Source organism: Stegostoma tigrinum, chromosome 15 (assembly GCF_030684315.1).
Source record: "Stegostoma tigrinum isolate sSteTig4 chromosome 15, sSteTig4.hap1, whole genome shotgun sequence".
Taxonomy (NCBI): domain Eukaryota; kingdom Metazoa; phylum Chordata; class Chondrichthyes; order Orectolobiformes; family Stegostomatidae; genus Stegostoma; species Stegostoma tigrinum.
In genome coordinates, this window is record NC_081368.1 from 29,926,005 (window position 1) to 29,946,225 (window position 20,221).

Below are 20,221 nucleotides of genomic sequence, written 5' to 3' on the forward strand. Positions count from 1 at the left end.
TATTGTAGCTTTAGTATGAAATTCAAGATGTAATTATTTATCTAGGGTTAGAAGGAGATACAACTCAGCAGTACCTATAAATAGCTCAAACCCACAGGCAATATTTTATCAAACTTACTGCATTATAACGTCCACAATACAAAGAAAGCTGTTTCATTCCATGACAGTTTCATGCCAGTCGTTTAAAATAGACCAGAGCTCTGCAGCATGGAAATACAATCACTTTTCTTATATTGAAAAGAATTCTGTTTCAATTTTATTCCCTCTTCTCCTGATTCTTGCACACGTTTCATCCTGCACACACAACCAGTCCTCCAGCACTTCTGCCTAACTAGCCATTCTTTGTATGTCAACCCCAAAGGTACATGCTGACAGCTGCTTAAATGAGGATGGCATGATAGATGAACCTGATCCTGTTCTTATCTGTTGTTCATGCACAAACATTAGACTGTATGGATCACTGGACAGAAATCAGGAGCAGCAAACCTATCTATGCATCACCCTCTACTGTCATGCCAGTTGACAGCAGCTTACTCAGCACATACCACATATTGAATCTGGAGTCTTCTAATCATATATGCAAGCTTGGAAATAAGGTGGGATCAATTTCCTAAATGGGTCAAAATTATAGGATGCATTGAATAATTCTCACTCTCTAAAATCATGCATGAAGAATGGTCACTGGGGTCAGAGACCCATGTGATCAGGAGCTAAACCTCATGGTCAGGAAGAGACAGAATAGTGTAATACAAAAGATCCATTCAAAAGGTGATGAGAACAAGAAGTCATAATTATAGAATAGAATCCCTACAGTGCAGAAGTAGGCCATTCAGCCCATTGGGTCCACACTAACCCTCTGAAGAGCATCACACCAAACCCCACTCCCCGTTCTACTCTATTCCTGTAAGCCTACATTTCCTATTGCTAATCCACCTAGCCTAATCATCCCTGGAACTATGGACAATTTAGCATAGTCAATCCACCTAACTTGCATATCTTTGGATTGTGGGAGGAACACACGGAGACACAGGGAAAATATGCAAACTCCACACACACTGGAATTGAACCTGGGTCCCTGGCTTTATGAGGCAGCAGTGTTAACCGCAGAGATACCATGCTGCTGCAAAGCCACCATGCGTTTTTCTTTTAAAATGTAACAAAAATCGAAATAGTTTGGCAAATGGATTGCAGTGTAACATCTGCTTCATTCCAATACTCTCTTATAACCTGATTATGAGCAAAGTCATTACATCTATAAAATATTATAACTGATTTCCCTGAGTCTCATCTGTAAGCTCTTAAACCATGATGCACATTGCTGTGGGGAGTGGTAATGATCTACTATGCACCATCTCCTTGACTTCAAGTAGGTCTCCCAACTTGCATAAGCTGAAAGCAAAGGCTTTGGGGTATTTGGATGAATTTCAAGCTCCACTTTCCAAAAATAAAGAGGACACAACAAATGTATTATGTAGACATTGTCTAAATTAAAGTTCAAGAAATGGGAACATTTTTCAATGGGAGCTTTTAAATCTGTGCCAATGAAACATCATAGTGTCCACTGATCACGGAACACTTCCAAGAAAGAGTTGTCTATCATACAGTCACATTCCATGGCCACTTAGATGTGTATTAGACATTCAAATATGACAAAATATTTGCTATAGCTTGCACATTTTGATAGGTGCAACATAAAGCGCGACAATTCTGACATTACCCTTGAGCTGAATTTCTTTGGACTCCAATTTACTAACAGAGGTTCTAGTTAGTATTAGCTTTTCAAATGAAATTAACTGGGATTGGAGGATAGTGGAAGTAGGTATGATAATAGCGTTGCCCACAGATCACTGACCTCAGTTCCACTCTTAATCTGTGCCACGTTAAACACAACTATATAAAACAATCCTTGACCATATCAATTCCACCTGAGTTCTCAGGATTAGTAACAGCTGAATCATTGAAAATAATGGGTTGTATCAGTTGCATACTTTTAACATATTAAAGGGAAATATATTCTTATCCCTGTGAAACATGTAGAATGAAAGGACCTGTAAGACAGATTCAGTGTAAAATAAACTTTTGTGGTGACACCATGAAAACATAAGCAATGAGAGTAATTCAATGTTTGCATGCAACCTTATATATTGTAAACTTAACTCCAATAGGAATTATTTTTATTCTTAATTTTGATTCTTATGATGCAGAAATATTTATTATTACAATTGCAAATAAATAGTTATAATTGGAAAAGTGGGGAGGTAATGGCCCCTTGATATTATCGCTGGATGTTAAGCCAGAGGCTCAGATAACATTCTGGAGACCTGAGTTCAAATCCCACCATGGCAGATGGTGGAATTTGATTTCAATAAAAATATCTGAAATTAAGAATCTAATGATGACCACGAAACCATTTTTGATTGTCAGGAAAAACCCATGTGGCTCACTAATGTCCTTTAGGGAAGTAAACTGCCATCCTTACCTGGCCTACACGCGACCCCAGATCAATAGCAGTGTGGTTGGCTCTGAACTGCCTTCTGGGCAATGAATGTTTCCTGACCAGTGATACCTTCATCCCGTGAATGGGTAAAAGGAAAAAAAGCAAATCTCTCACAACTAAGATGATCTTTGTCCCCAGCAGTTTTGGTGTTCCCAAAAATTGACAACAATCACTATTAATTCCTCTCCATCAGAATGTTCAATAGATCTAGCTTTGAAAATATACAGTGGGATAATTCTGTACTGTAACCTATGTCTTTTTCCAAGTAAACAGGAAAAAAAGGTCAAAACAAATGGAGAAGGTGAATGAACATTATGAATGAAAATGACCTGAACTACGCAACTTTTTTAACATTAGGCAATTTAATTATAAATCCATCTCTACAAAAAAAACATACAATAATATGTTACACTGCTGGCTACAGTAAAGTAACAAAATACAGGTATTTCTCTAATTAGGTGATAGTTGCGTTCTTGTGAGACCTCGTGCTTTAGAAAATTGCTTTATAGGGAAATCGTTATAGAAAATCGCTCTACCTGTGCAGCAGCAAGTTTGCATTATCCAAATTGTATCCATTTTTGAAGTTCAAAATGAGGAGGAAAGGAGAATGGGGAAGAGACAGCAGTTTAGGTATGTGAGAACAATGAGAGCACAGGAGGTCTGATGCGTATCGATTCCATAGAAAAAAGTGAGAATTTTGCAGCTAGACTGAAAGAATATTTCCAATCCCTTCATGAGTTGATTGAAAAAAAAACCAAGGCATATCTTGTTTCTTCTTGTGGACATGTTTGGATAATAAACATTCATGTTTGGTTTTCAATTTCCCAAATTATTAGATCATTTATAACTGGAATTTCCATTGTTGGGAATGGACTTTACTTAACTAACAAGTACTTCTCAGCCATTCAACTCATTTCACAGAAATGCAGTTAAAGCATAAAAACCAGAAATGACAAGTTGAAAAGGATGACTTATTTCTGTGCTGTAAGTAAAATGTAACCACAAATCACTGGATTACGAAATGGTTTCTGAACATATCTTGACTGATTACAACATTACCTGAGAAACAATTGCAGTTGGGATCAATCTTGCAATCACATTCTGTTGATGTGCCAGCAAATATGAAGATCTCACCATTGGTAGTGACCTGTTGTATGCGGTTGATCTTTCTCTCATCTGTCTCTGCTATGTACAGTACTCCACTGTGAGAAACAGCAATAGCTCTGGCTGACTCCAGAGTAGAGTGAACAGCCACCTTGCTCATTGGAAAATGGTTGATGCCTGGTACCTGGCAGTGGATAGGCCGGCCTGCAACAATTCGCACACGACTAGTTTCTGAGACCTGCAGTACAATGTTGTTGTCAAGCACGTAGAGGGAATTATCAATGGGGTTAACGGCAAGGTCAGTCGGCCATTCAAGACGCACCTGAGAAGAGAAATGTTTTGGATTTGAAATGACCAGTGAACTGTTTCAGAACAACAAATTTCGCTGTCCATTTTCTGAATAGGTATTCGAGCAAAGAGCAACTGTGGATTTTCTTTCAATATTTGTTCATAAATCTTTCAATTATCTTCAAGCAGTTTTTTTCAATACTCTTGACAAATTCTGATTTTTACAATAACCTGTCACTTGTGCTTCAGCTCCAAAAGTTTTAGAAATGCCAATATTATATGGATCCAAACCTTTTTTATTTTATTTAACTAACTCTAATACTATTAGCACTGAATACATTTTGAGAAGGAGTAGGAACTTCATTTTGAAATGAAAAGAAAAATGATATGTAAGGATTCAATTTAGAAAAGTGACTTAAGTAACAGAATCTGAAAAAAAAATGCATTTTAAAGTAAAGTAAGAGATTGTAAGTAGTTCAGATCGAGTTAATCAGATTATATGTGTGAGCTTCTTTACGGAGCAAAATGATTATTTACCCAAATCTGATTCTCTTTATGTGCCTCTGGTACATATGGGGGTGCACCATTACCCAATGAAAGTTCGTGCTCTAATTTTTTTAAATTCGTGTTTAATGTCAATATCTTTTCACAGGAAAAAGAAGCATAATTATTGTTATTTCATTACTTCACTTATTCAGCTCACCCATTGTTTAAAACCTGGTCTTTACTGTCAACTAATTATGAGTTCTCAGATTTATTCATCTGTTTTACTCCTTTTAATCTTGCTGATGTATTGAAAAGGGAGTCCGTTATGAATTTGATGCGAATCCACCCAAAATTATTTTTAAATTTTATTATGCATGTACAGCAACAAATATATTCCCACTTCTTAAATTTAGCTATAAATGAAACATGGAAATAAGTCAAGTTAATGTTCACTTGGGTCATGTAATAATGATTGAAATATGAAAGATGTTAAACACAGGATAGGAATTACAAAAATGACAGCTAACCAGGTGGAAAAGTTTTTATGTCACTAAAATTGAGCTGGTGTTAAGACGTCATTTTAAATCACCAGCTCATTCATAGTCAACAGGCAGAAAATCTACCCCAGAATGTCTGTTATTTACGGTTAAGCATCGAATAGATGCAGAAACAGGCTGTTCTGCGCAGCAAAGGAAGCAAATGGCTAGAGGCGATTGAGTTACATTGCAATTGAAACAGATTGAAAAGAATAATGACAGGGTTCTTAAAGCAATCCAGAAAGAAATGGAGAATTGCAATACTGCAAGCTCATCATTGTAGAGTCAAAGAAAGTTGTTGCTATTTGAAAAAGTAATACACAAGTAAAGTAAAAAAAAACACACCACTGTTAGATATTACAATGAAATTAACAGATGTAACTCAAGGAATTGATAAGCCATCTTTGGACTGGGAAGCATGGAGTAAATTGTTTCTCATGCTTCAGAGACAAAACAAATGCAACAGGATGCAGGATATATTTACAATAATTAAGAGTGTAGAACCCCAGCAACTCTGAAATTAACAATGCAGTAAAACAAAGTGATCCAAAGTCAATACATTTTCTTGTAGTTTTGAGATTGTTCACCTTCATTAAAATACGTGTATGTGAAGGTCTACCGGCATTATCATGAGAACATTCATTCAGAGACCCTGGTAATGTTCTGGGGACACAGGTTCTGCCATGGAATTTGTTATTGATTGTTTGGAAAGCAAGTTAATGTTCTTTTGGCAAGGAAGCTGCCATCTATACCTGGTCTGGCCTATACGTGACTCTAGACCCACAGCAATATCGCTGACACTTTACTGCCCTCTGGGGCAATTGGGGATAGACAGTAAATGCTGGCCTGGCCAGTGACACCCACATCCCGTGAATAAACAATAATACTTATTATTATTGAATGTTACAATGCTTACTATCATATCAGGCAACAGAAATACTGTTATTTGAAACTTCTGCCATGCTAATTAACAGCATGATTTAATTAGAAATCTCCTAACCGTTGTCTTTCCTCACGACCAACTATGACAACGTCAAGTACTGATTAAATCAGTCTCGTGTAAATGTATTTAAATTTGGATGGTGACATAAGATTTACTTCTGCAAGATTTGGGGTGCTTATTAAGTTTGACCCCAATTGTAAAATACCAGATTTTTGTCATAATTCAAAAACTTAGAAATGGGAGATGACAGGAAAGCAACTGATTTTTACAGAGCTCTTTGCCACCAGTTAGGAGCAACAAATGTTTGTCGACACAATATTGCTGCAATTGCAAAAATGCCTCAACAAGAAAAGTACTCAACCTGATAACTCTTCTGGTTCCTCTGGCAATTTGCAGGGCCTGAAGGAATTGGTGCTACTGCATGTTAATGAAAGCTCATTATATCCCAAAATTAGTACTTTGTGTTGAATAAACCAATGTCACATTTGACATTGAGAGGAGTCATATTCAGAATTTTACATTATTGGTAAGGATCTGTTATTCCACATAGTGTAGAGCGTAGCATTGGCTGTTCGATGTTATAGCTTTTAAGAAATACACTGACTTCAAAGAGAAAAAAATCTATTATTGGAAATCAATGCCTCTGGTGAAAAATACTTTGGAAATAATTTCCTGACCACAGAGAGACTTGCTTTAGAATCTTCGCAATTACTAATTGAGCCTATTTAGTTGCACTGTCATGGTTTATGTTTATTTTTCTATGTCGTAAAGGTTCCACATTCTCAGTCTGTTTCATTCAAGGAGATAGAGCCCAGTTTTCTTCTCACTGTTCAATCTCTCATTCTGCTGTCAGTTGTACAATTCTATTCAATATTTATGCATCTTATTGTTTAAAGCTGTGCACAGAACTAAGTGTGCGGTCAATGTATGTACTGCACAATTTCACAAAATGCCTGTGGTGAAACATATTCTGGGAATCCTGTTCAGAATTCTTTATCACAGAGGATCTTTCATTGGCATATGATCCCGAGGCTTATACAGGAACATGGGACTGGGACATCATAGCTTTTATAGAAACATGGCTGAGGGACAGGCAGGAATGACAGCTTAATGGGCTGGTGCTTAGATGCTATAGGAAGGATAGAAAGGGAGGCAAGAAAAGACGGGAAGTGACATTCTTGATTACTATTCTACTTAGAGTGGATATTTCTGAGTGATTGTCAAGTGAAGCTATATAGGTGGAACTCAGAGATCAGAAGGGGTTGATCACCTTGATGGGATTGTGCTATAAACCCATCAGAGGGAAATTGGGGAGAAATTATGCAGAGAGATCACAGATACATATAAGAATAACAGCATTTTAATAGAAGGGGATTTTAACTTTCCAAACATAGGCTGGGATTGCCATAGTGTTAAGGGCTTGGATGGTGAGAGATTTGTTATATGCATTCAAGAACATTTTTGTTATCAACATGTAGATTTACCTGCTGGAGATCGAGCAAAACTTGACCTATTTTCGGGAAATAAGGTAGGACAAGTGACTGAAGTGTTAGTGGGGGAATGCTTTGGAACCGGTGATCATAACTCTATTAGTTTTAAAATTGTTATGGAGAAGGGTAGGCCTTGTATAAATGTTAAAGTTCTTAATTGGAGTAAGGCAAATTTTGATCATATGAGACAGGATCTTTCAAGAGTTGATTGAAGTAGACCGTATGTAAAAGGACGAGGGGCAAGTAGAAGCCTTTCAAAAGTAAGACAAGACTTGAGGTATTATATTCCTGGTAGGAATTATATTCCTGGAGGTATTATACTGCTGGTAAGTGCAGTGATTTTAACAAGGTCAATGAGGTAGACCTCACAGATTAAGGAATTAACAGGACCGCCAGACATCCTATTCACTCTGACACTTGGCTCTGAGAGAGCTGGATAAGTGTTAAGCACTCTCAACATGAAAATAAAGGATGGTTTAGTGATGGGAAACCAGCCTTTATAGGGTTATTTCAGTAAGAGTTGGGAACAATGGATGAATAAAGACATTGAGGTTTTGGTCAAAAATAAGGAGGAATCATATATCATGTATAGACAACTGGAATCAAGTGAATCTCTTGAAAAGTATAAAGGGTGTTAGGGCTTTCCTAAGAGGGAAATCAGGAGGGCAAAAAGGAATATGAAATAGACTCAGCAGATAAGGGTAAGGAGAATTCATAGAGATTCTACAAGTACATCAAGAATAAAAGATCAAGCAGGGAGAGAATCGAACCCTTTAAAGATCAATGAGGTTGTCCATGTGTGGAACTACAAGAGATGGGAGTGATACGAAATTAATATTTCACATCTGTTTTTACATGAAGAAAGAAATAGAGAGTAGGAAACTTGGGGAATTAAATGTTGATGTCTGGAAAACAGTCCACATCACAGAAAAAGGAGTGCTAGAGGTCATAAAGGTGGATAAATCTCCAAGACCTGATCAAACACATCCCAGGGAAGAAATTGCAGGGTCCCTAGAAGAATGCTTGTATAGTCTACGCAAAGGGTTGGACAGTCTTACTTGTTGGAGGATGGGAGGGTGGCTAGTGTTGTACTTTTATTTAAGAAAGGCTGTAAGAAGAAGCTGGGAACTATAATCCTGTGACTCTGACATTAGCGCTGGTTAGGTTGTTTAGAGGGGATTCTAATAGATGGGATTTATGCGCATTTGGAGAGGCAGGAACTGATTAGGGATAGTCAGCATGACTTTGTGCAAGGGAACTCATGTCTCACAGGCTTGATTGAGTTTTTTGAGGATATAATCAAAAAGATTGATGAGGGCAGAATGGTAGACATGATCTACATGAACGTTAGTAAAACGTGTGACTAACTTCTGCATGGTACGCTAATTAGCAAAGTTAGATTCAGGGAGAGCCTGCCATTTGGATACAAAATTGTCTTGATGGTAGGAGACAGAGGGTGGTGGTGGAGGGTTGTTTTTCAGATGAGAGGCCTCTGACCAGCGGTGCTCCACAGGGATTGGCGCTGGGTCCAATTTTTTTTGTCATTGATATAAATGATTTTGATGAACATTTAGCAAGTTTGAGGGTAACATCAAAACTGGTGGTATCGTAGACAGTGAAGAAGGTTATCTAAAATTCCAAAGAGATCTTGATCAATTGAGTCAATGACCTGTAGAGTGGCAAATAGAGTTTAATTTGGATAAATGCGAGGAATTGCATTTTAGTAAAACTAACAAGGACAGGGCTTATACAGTTAATGGTAAGGCCCTTGGTAGCATTGTCAAACAGAGAGATCTAAGGGTTCAAGTCCATATTTCTTTGAAAGTTGCATCACATGTAGACAGTGTGGTTAAGGCGGCATTTAACACACTTGCCTTCATTGCTCAGACAATTGAGTATAAGAGTTGGACAACATGTTGAGGTTGCACAGGACATTGGTGAGGCCATTTTTGGAGTATTGTGTACAGTTCTGGTTGCCATGCTATAGGAAGGACATTAACAAATTGAAGAGGGTCAGAAAAAATTTATCGGGATATTGCCAGGGCTGGAGGGTTTGAGTTATAAGAATAGGTTGGGACGTTTTTCAAAGGAGGTTGGCAGATGACCTTATGGAGGTTTAAAAAATCACGAGGGGCATGGATAAGGTGAATAACAAAAGTATTTTACCAATGGTGAGTATTATAAATCTAGGGGGCATAATTTTAAGATGAGAGGAGACATACATAAAAGGGACATGAGGGGCAACATTTTCATACAGATGGTGATTTGTATGTGGACTGAACTGCGAGAAGTAGTGGTAGATTCAGGTACAATTACAACATTTAAAAGACAATTAGTTAGGCACATGAATATAAAAGGTTGAGCAGGATATGTGCCAAATGAAGACAAATGGTTTAAGTCTTAGTTCGGGAACATGGTCAGCATGGATGAGTTGGACCAAAGGATTTGTTTCCGTGCTGCGTGACTCTACAGTTATTGATGGTGGATGATTAAGAATGCTCAAGGCTGAGACAGACAGATTTTTAATCAGCGAAGGAATCAAAGGTTCTCAGAAAAAGACAGACAAGTGGAATTGAGGATGATCAACTCAGCCACGATTTCACTGAACAGTAGTGCAAACTTCAGATCAATGGCCGCTTCCTGCTCCTATATCTTATGGTCTGTTCAGCAGCCTTTTTAGTTTGGTAATTGCTGTTTCTCAGTTACTTGACGTAGTGAGTTATGATTCTACTGATACCCATCTCTCCATTTAATGTCTCCATCAGCTGTTGCCACAGTGCCTTATACTAACTATTTGTAGGTTCTATAACTCCATCTTCCTGTGACTTTGACAGTTTTACATCCAGTTTTCAGTTGAAGGATTCTGCTCCGAGCCGAGAACAAGAGGGCTTCTAGGGCAGATTCCTTGAAACCTCCATGGACTATTCCACCCCACCAAATTACCATTACTCTCTGAACACGTATCTACAACTTCTCTATCTTCAGTATATTTCTCACTCCTTTGTAGAGGCGCATACAATTCGTATTTTATTTAAAATGCAATTGCAACTTTGCAATTGGCAAAGTTTGAGCGGCAGCAGTTAGCAGTTTTTGGAAACAAGAATCTGGACAACTATTTAATGGGTAGACAATTTGATATCATATCTTAGACACTATTATTTGAAGTCAAAATTACTCCATAACTAATTTTAGATATTCTGTCTTCAAATCAGAGTGAATGAAATGAAATAATGTCATACTGTGCTGGTGTTTGAGTGAGCTTTTAGTTTGAATGAAGCAGTCATTCAAGCTGGTTCGTGTTGGTCTACGTATTGGGAGTATACCGTACATTGTTCATAAAACTGTTTATTACACCTGATTTTAGTAGCTGACACTAGCAATAAATGAAATGAGCTATCACTGTGAAGGTTCATCCTACACGTGCACATTTTGCAGTAGGAGTAGTGGATGCTGTTCGGGATAGGAACCCAAGCTGACTTACCCTCCTCTACTCCAGCACGCACTGTTACTATAGTTGTAAGGCCCCACCCTTGCTCTGATGGAGATTAACTGACTAAATACAGACAAAGTATTGAATTTTCAATCAAGCGTTATAGACTTGGCCAGTTTGAACATTTTGAAGACAGTTATCCACATCAAAAAGCTTTTTTGGATCCGAAACAGGAGAATTACTACAAATCAATGCAAGTGTTTGAAAAATCAATTCCTTCCCATATTCAACTTGACACCTGCCCCTCTAATAGCTATTCACTGTTTTCTCTCGTGGCTAGTAAGGTTATGCATTTATTGTGGTTGGTAGCCTGCCAAAAGATGTTTGTAATTCAAGTCACTTTAACATAAGTGAATTCACTTAGTTCTTCTGGTTTCTCTGGCTACAGTTTGAAAGCCAATAATACATCACTCAAGGATGATAGATTTCAACATATACTTGACACATGAAAAGTTACATTTAATCATCAGCATTGTGAAATTATGCTCCAGTTAAATTAATATATACTAGCACTATCGACCAGTAAAGCCCCAGTTTCAATTGCAGACTGTGCTGAGTTAGCTGATCTCAACCAGGCAATGATAGAACCATACAACACAGAATGCAATTTGGTCCATTGAGTTTCCACCAGCTGTTTGGAATGGCAAGCCAATTTTTTCCAGTCATCTACATTCCCCCTTTTGCCCTGATTAAAAAAATCTGAAAAATAAAGCTTGTATCGAATTCCCTTTGAAGGCTATTGTTGAAGCCGGTCCTATTAACATTTTGGGCAATATATTCCAGTGACTGAAACCACCTTCCTAAAATTAGGGTCCCATGCTTAAGCACTCTGCACTTGATTGCTCCAAATAACGTTCTCTCGATAGTTCTTGAGTGTGTTGCTGTATTGAGTTTGTTGAGCTACAGGTGTCATGTTGAATCACACCCCAGCAAAAACAGACAACTGACTCACAGAAAGAGAAGAATACTCAGCAAGATGAAATCACGTTGGAGATTTCCTCTAACTGATTCAACCAGCCAAATTATCCACTGCTTCATAGGAAGTAACAGTTTTGTAACACTTTGAATACAGAATACAAAACACTAAAAAAGAAAACAAAAACTCACAATGAAAACAATAATCCATTAATGTTGTTTAAAAACGGGTGATATTGGGTTTGCCATCTATTATATACCCCAAACCATGTTTCCTTCTCAAGAATTTAAGGAAACAAAAGTTGGGCATGTTGTATTATTTTCCCCACCACACTTGTAGCAGCTTATTTCACATTGTCTGTTTTACACCATTGACCAGCATTAAAATTCCTTCCCGAACTATTTCCCTGGTGTAGCCATGTCTGCATTTTAAAGAAATTCCTCTCAGATAAAAAATGTTAATTTACTCTCCTCAAAACAGAGAAAGCAGACAAAGCTCCTGCTGAATTATTTCTTGATAAAATAACTGTGCACAACAACCTTTGCACTACTTTCACTCCAGCACAATGAAAGGGGGCTAGGTGGATTGTAAGCAACCAAAGCGCAAGACTAAAACAAATAAAAATACCATAAAATACATTGAAAACCTAAATATCAAACATTACTATACATTCTTTGACTACGTCCTGAGGACACCTGCTCTTGTCTGGTATGATTTATTCCTACAGCTACACATTGCTCTATATGGAACCTCTTTAAGCAATTTACCATAATCTGATTAACATTTCTAACTATACACAGCAGTAAGACTCTCACCTCACACTTCAGTGTTCTAGGCTCAGATTTTGATGGAGAGTAAGGATCAAGGTAATGTTTTTTGATTAATTCGTCGGTTTTCAGTTAAGACATTGCACATAGCTTTACTGTTCATATTTTCTTCAGAAAGGCAAACAGATGAGAAATGTTAGTTATTCAAGCTGGTAGCAATGACTTCAGGGGGTTTAAAGTTTTTAAAAAATTTTGGTAGATTTTTAAAAATTCAGAGACTACGAAACTAGCATCCGTTAACTGTTTTATAATGGTGTAATGCTTAGAATTGTTCTCTCTGTCAGTGGACAACTCATAAAAGTGGCAAGGAGGAAACACGGGTGGGTTGACGTGGATATAGGATGCCCAAAGAGCACCATTTTCTCCCTTCCAAGCCAGGGACCAAAGTTTGCCAAATTTTATCTGGAATCCTGGTCACCAGGTGTTGGCGTCTCTTGCTGTACATAATATCCTAGAGGCAATGTAGGGAACCGCATAAGAGATCAATTTTCCCAAGGCAAGCCATTGAAGCCTTTCACACCACTGATAAAATCACAGCAGGTTGGATAAGGTCAGAAATCACACGGCACCAGGTTATCGTCCAACAGGATAGCCACCAGAAATAGCACCACTTGTACAGTGTCCAATTTAACATTTCATTTCTTCCCACAGCTGTAAAATTCTAGCCTAAGCTTTTGATGTGGAATTTGAAGCCTCTGGTATTCCATTCATGTACACCTAAAAATAACGTGACTGGAAATTGGGAAATTTCAGCAGTCTGCTGGTGGCCTCTTGCAATAGGCACCTTAAGTATTTACATGAAGGCAAGAGTTTTTCAGGTGAGAGGAGAGATATTTAACCAAGACATGAGGGGCGATTCTTTTTACACAGTTCACATGTGGAATGAACTGCCTAAGAAAGTGATCGTTGTGAGTACAATTAGAAAGTTTAAAAGTCATTTGAATAAGTACATGAATAGGAGGGATATGGGCTAGGACCAAGCAGGGGGGACTAGTTTGGGATTATATTCAACATGGACTGGTTGGACGAAAGGACCTGTTTCCATGCTTTTTATCTGTAAGGCCTTAAGGTTCTTTCACATTCATATTCATAAATTGGACAATGGTGATTAGAGAAAACATTACAATTCTTCAGTAAGTTCTGAGTTTTGGAGAAATATCTATTTGTAATCTATCAATGAAACCAGGAGCAGTATCACTGCTCCCAAAACTACGCATTGCTCATGATTTGGCCATCTGCACCTTCCTGTCTTCTGCTGTTGCTCGCTGCTACCTCTTCTGGCCATCTCTTTCATTTTTCATTTGTTTCATTACCACTTTCCTTTTGCCTTGAATCATCACCTCCTTTGTCACGCAATCTCTCCTGTTTTCCATCTTATAAAAATTTTCTGTTTGTCCTCGTCCTCTATCCCCTCTTTCTCTGTATCTGTACCTGATTAAACTTGTTCCATCTTCAGCAGTTCTGATGAAACATTACTGATCTAAAATGTCAACATTGTTTCTTTCCCCACAGGTATGGCCAATCATGGCCACAATTCCAGAATTCCAGTCAGTATTTCTGGAATCTTCTGTTCTTGTTTCCTATCTCATTCTGTGGCTTACCTTTGGCTGTCCCTATTGAGACCACCAGACCTTAATTTACGAAGTAAATTTGTCACAGGTGCTGACAGCCCAGGCATACAGTGTTAATAATGTCTGAGTTCGACTTGGCCTTCATAGCTGCACCTCATAATGTTTACAGACTGACAATTCTAGGTCTATGATCTTGCTCTATTTTGTACAATGCCTCAGAGTTTACCAAGAACAAAGAATGATACACTCAGCAACAGGCTCTTTTGCCCACCAAGGCTGCATCAATTTTTAATCCTTATTTAGACCTGCTACTTGTTGCCCATATGCCTTTTCTATTCCTCTGTTCACCTCCTGCTCATGTGTCTATCAACATTGCTAGCATGCCTGCTTCCATCACTTCCGCTGACAGTGCGTTCCAGGCACCCACTACCCACTGTATGAAAAAATTTCCAAGCATTTCTCCCCTAAACTTTCCCCCTCTCACCTTGAATCTGTGCCCCCTGAAGTTGACCTTTCCATCCTGGGAAAAAAGCCTCTATAATTACCTGGGATATATCCATGACTGAGTCGCAGCTCAAAGGTTGTGTTGACGTTAGGCCATTGGAGCCAATTATGGTTGTGATCACACCATCCTGATCGATCTTTCGTATGGTGGTTCCATCCACAAAGAAGATGAATCCATACTTATCAACAGCAATTCCTATTTGGAAAAGACAGTGCAAAGATTTAAAAAAAACTGTAGTAGTTGGCAAAGATATAAATAACTTCACTTATATAATACCATTCAAGATTGCAGGGCATCTCAAAGATCCGCAAAGCTAATTGCACACTCACACAATATAGTACTGGAAGAAAATTGGCAGCTGATTTGCACACACCAAGATGTCACAAACAGCAATGAGGTAGATCTATAGCTACTTTTTTGGTGTTGAGTTAGTTGAGCTACAGATGTTGTCAGCATACCGGGGGAACTTGACTGTGCTTTTGAGTCTGTCTAAGAGGTAAGAACTAGCTGACAGGGCATTTCCTACAGTACTGCATTTCAGTGTCAGCCTAGATCTGTATTTCAAGCCTTTGGAATGCATTTTGAATTTGGCAAGTTCAGAATTAGGTTACAGTTATCTCTAAACCAAGGGAAGCTTTCTCTACACTGCCGAATACTCACTGGGTAAGCATGAGTTATAACAGCTCTGATTAACCACTTGCATATCAAAAACAGCACAGTTAGTGAGAGGGTAAGTGTAAGTAGCAGTAATACGAAGAATTAGTAAAATTGCTGCAAGTTAATTAAATATGCTATCCAACTTGCTGTCCATATCGACATTGCACAAGAGACAGTGGCAATTTCCAAACCATAATTAGATTTAATTATCCACACTGTACAATACTGCAAGTGTGTTTTGGATAAACATGAATTATTCCTAACTGCAGGCAAGTACAAATACAGGTTACTAAACTGCATTTTCAATGCTGACAACTGCTTTCATTCACAGTCATTTCCTACTTTAATTTTTGCAGAAAATGCTTTTAAGTATTTTGCTCCAAATATAACCTACATGTAACAAATTTGTCATAACACTCAATAGTTTTCCTCAATCTTGATCTATTCCTGAACTTAATGGGTTATTTTGTTCCGGAAACTGAAATTTTAAAACTGTATTTTGATGAAAATACAAACTATTCAATAGCCAACCTACTTTTTCAACACCACTTGGTCACACATAAAGTAGATCAAGAGTAATTGCCAGTATTGAACCTTAAACATTTGGAGATTGTATATACCACATTTAGATTCAAAATAATTAGTTTTTTTTTCATTTTCTTCACAGCATTCTATTTGTCTGGTACCATCAGCCATTTTCATTGATATCAATCTCATATGTAAATAAGGGAATTGTGGATCATGCTCCATTCCAGGGATAAAGCATATAATTTAAACTGACATGTACAAGTGGTGCAGAGGGAGCACTGCACTGTACAGGATAAAACATTCTCAAAGAGACATTAAATTGAGATCTTGATTGGAACTACCCTCTGCTGAGAAGTGGCAGGGAAGATGATGGAAGGAGCAGGTAAATGAGCAAACAGAGAAAATGATGGAGAAAGTCGGCAGATCTAGCAGTAGCTATGGAGAAAGGAACAGAGTTAATGTTTCAAGGTCAACATAACTTTACCTCATTGAATTCCGACAGTGCAGATAGAGCTCAATTGGCCTGCTGAGTCTGCACTGACCCCTGAACAGCATCCAGGCTAGATCCCACACTGTCTCCATTACCTACATTTGCCAAGGTTAATCCACCCAGCTTTCATGTCCCTGGAAACTATAGGGCAATTTATCTTGGCGAATCCACCTAACCTGCACATCTTTGCACTGTGGGAGGAAACCGGAGCACCCAGAGGAAATCCATGCGGACACAGGGAGAATGTGCAAACTCCACACAGACAGCCACCCAAGGGTGGAATTGAGCCTGTGTCTCTGGTCTGTGAGGCAGCAGTGTTAACTGCTGTGCCAAAGTGCTGCCCCTACATGTTTGAAGAAAACTGATGTACAAACATAACACGATAAGAGACAATTAATAGGTCGCATAGCATCCAGTTCAGACAAAAAGCCAATGACCCAAATTGTTAACACTGTTTCTAACAGAGGCTGCCTGACCGTTATTTCCAGCATTTTCCAATTCTATTTCTGTTAATGTATTTGTTGCTAACATTACATAGGTTGATTTCAACTTTTTAAACACTAACACCCAACTAGCCTTTCCAGCTGTGCCTCTTCTCCAGTCTCTTTACTTCAAGTGTCCCACTCTTGTAGAATGACATATTTTTAATCAATTTGATCAAAATTTTGCTTCAGCAATGCTCGTAAAAATGGTTATTGACTTTGTTATCATCCTGGCCAGTAGGACAGCAATAACATTTAATGAGAAGTCTCTAACAATACAAATTAATTATTACAGCAGCAGCACAAGAGTAAGCTCCTCTGAAGACGTTCACAGTTGTTGTGTTTGCTCTTAACTTTTGATTTTCCTGAGTGAAAAAGCATATGATCTGATTGGTAATAGTTGAAAAACAAGTTGGAAATGAAAAGCATAATTATAGATTGAGTGGCAATATCGAGAAATGGGAATACTGTATCATAAAGATAGCTGAATTTTATTCTGATGGAAATAATCTCACTTATCAAATCTCGCCAGCAAAATAAGTATTCCTGGTTAACAATGCAACGGGCACCACTCATGACTGCAGAGTTATACGGGGTTAATCAAACACTTTAAGAAGCCTAATGTGGCTAATATTCTGTATAATTTATGATACACATCCTTCCAGAAAGAAAAGGAATTCTCATGTTGAGCATTACCATTCAGTCATCAACATCCTCTGCCTTAGAATAATAATAATAGGAGTTTGACTGCGAATACACCAATGCAACAGCTGGAAACCTCACTGCTTGACTTAAAATTAGAAAGGCATTGTTTGCTTTGCTGTAAGTATCAGGTAGAGAAATACGAATGCATTTCCGCTGATGTTTTTATTGCTAGTACAATGACCAGATTGTTTTATAATCCAAACAGTTGCAAATTCACAGTGTAAACTATTCATTTTCATGTATTAATCATCAAACTGCATATGTGCATTTGATTTGCTGTATTTTAAATATCAGGAAGGAGAGTCCTCGCTACAGCAGGCAAGAACACAATGTCCTGTTCCACAATCAGTTAGCACTGAGCCTGAAACAAACTGAATGGTCAATGGTCAGAGAACTCCAGCATTGCACTTTGAATAATGACTCTGCTCAAGAGCCATGTTGATGTTCAAAGAGCAGATTAAGCAAATGAATCAAAGTGAATTGGATGAATTCCAATTTAATTCTTCTCTACACACATTAAAATGTGAAACTGTGCAGCAGAATATTAATGATGACTAATAATGCAGCCATATGAGATTTGTACCTCTACTGTTTTAACCAAGCCATTGATGGCAGAAGAATTTCACAGAACGTTAGAAGAAATGAGGAGAATGTGTTAAAACGTACAAGTAGATGCCAGTATTCCAAAGAAACATAACATGAACATACAGTTGGTCTGGTAGCATCTGTGAGAAAGAGCTGGAGTTAACCTTTCAAGTCCAATATGGCTGTTTCAGCTCTGATTCATCATTCACAGATGCTACCAGAGTTCGTCAAGCATTCTCTGCGCCTGTTTCTGCTTTCCAGCATTCACGTTGATTTTGCTTTTATAAAACGAACATAGACTGAATTGTCAAGGGTCTGTCTAATCGTCCACTTGCACTCTCTGAATCAAAAAAGCATAATTTAACAAGTTCAAAAGCTGAAAGCAGGATGATTGAAGGTTCAGTCAGCTGCCTCTACATCATTAGGGCCATTGTGTCATGTATACCACAGCTCAGAAATGTAAAATTACATGTGAATCACTCTTAAAAATGCCGTATGAGATTTTGATCAAGAGACTTGTATGAAATAAAGATATACAAATCAATTGTATTTTGGACTCAGTTCAAGAAGACTGAAATGAAGATTTGTAATTCAAAAGCATACATGCTTTTAAAATGGACACAGCATGATCCAATTTCTAGGCTATTGTTCCCCCAACCAAGGTGGCTTTGCTGTATATACTGACAATTATTTGCGGTAATAGTTTTGCATCGTGTGCTTTTAAACATCAATTTACAAAAGATTTGGGCCTGGTGTTTAGTTCTGGTGATATGACTGGATAAACACTTCAGAAGTCATTGTAACATTTCTCTGTATATGACCGAAGACACCAGCCTATTTAAAATCAATGACAGGACATCCATGTTATCTCTTGGGCAGATGAATGTAACATTGAATCATAAAAAAAATGTTAATGGGGGCAATACACTATCCCATTTCTATAAATGTAGTACACATTGTTCAGCTGCCTTTCTGCTGCCCGCTCTGATTCTGCTGGAGTCATGTTAATAAAATTAGTGCAATAATGCCTACCTGTTGAGAGTGTATATACTGGGTGTTTTCTCAGTACATTAGACAACAGAAAGATGGTGACAAGGCGAGAGCAGAATTAGTTTTACATTTTAATTTGGGGAATGAGGACTGAAGAACAATTTGACATCTTTTTTGAAGCTTCAAAATCTGATTTTGAGGAAGTTTGAGCATTTTGAAAGTTGCTCTTTGTACACATCATACTCATGTACACCTGAGAGATTCAGCATGTTTTGTAAGTGAATAAAACAAAATGCCACAAAAGTCAATAAAGTGTGAAGCTGGATGAACACAGCAGGACAAGCAGCATCTCAGGAGCACAAAAGCTGACGTTTCGGGCCTAGACTCTTCTTCAGAGAGGGGGATGGGGTGAGGGTTCTGGAATGAATACGGAGTGAGGGGGAGGCGGACCGAAGATGGAGAGAAAAGAAGATAGGTGGAGAGGAGAGTATAGGTGGGGAGGTAGGGAGAGGATAGTTCAGTCCAGGGAAGACGAACATGTCAAGGAGGTGGGATGAGGTTGGGAGGTAGGAAATGGAGGTGCGGCTTGGGGTGGGAGGAAGGGATGGGTGAGAGAAAGAACAGGTTAGGGAGGCAGAGACAGGTTGGACTGGTTTTGGGATGCAGTGGGTGGAGGGGAAGATCTGGCTGGTTGTGTGGTGCAATGTGGGGAGGGGACGAACTGGGCTGGTTTTGGGATGCGGTGGGGTAAGGGGAGATTTTGAAGCTGGTGAAGTCCACATTGATACCATTGGGCTGCAGGGTTCCCAAGCGGAATATGAGTTGCTGTTCCTGCAACCTTCTGGTGGCATCATTGTGGCACTGTGGGAGGCCCATGATGGACATGTCATCTAAAGAATGGGAGGGGGAGTTGAAATTGTTCGCGACTGGGAGGTGCAGTTGTTTATTGCGAACCGAGCAGAGATGTTCTGCAAAGCGGTCCCCAAGCCTCCGCTTGGTTTCCCCAATGTAGAGGAAGCCACACCGGGTACAGTGGATACAGTATACCACATTGGCAGATGTGCAGGTGAACCTCTGCTTAATGTGGAAAATCATCTTGGGGGCCTGGAATAGGGGTGAGGGAGGACGTGT

At 38.6% G+C, this 20,221-nt stretch overlaps 1 protein-coding gene across 13 annotated transcripts in view; it reads right to left on the reverse strand.

Annotated features, from left to right (window-relative positions):
• The window catches only part of tenm1 (teneurin transmembrane protein 1), a 2,164,854-nt gene that overhangs the window by 55,967 nt on the left and 2,088,666 nt on the right, over positions 1-20,221 (reverse strand). For all 13 annotated transcript variants that reach the window (XM_048544387.1, XM_059651404.1, XM_059651405.1 and 10 more), the window contains 2 exons: positions 14,694-14,848; positions 3,557-3,923 (listed from right to left, as the gene is read on the reverse strand). In XM_048544387.1, coding sequence (XP_048400344.1) covers positions 3,557-3,923; positions 14,694-14,848 — 522 coding nt within the window. The remainder of the gene's footprint in view (positions 1-3,556; positions 3,924-14,693; positions 14,849-20,221) is intronic.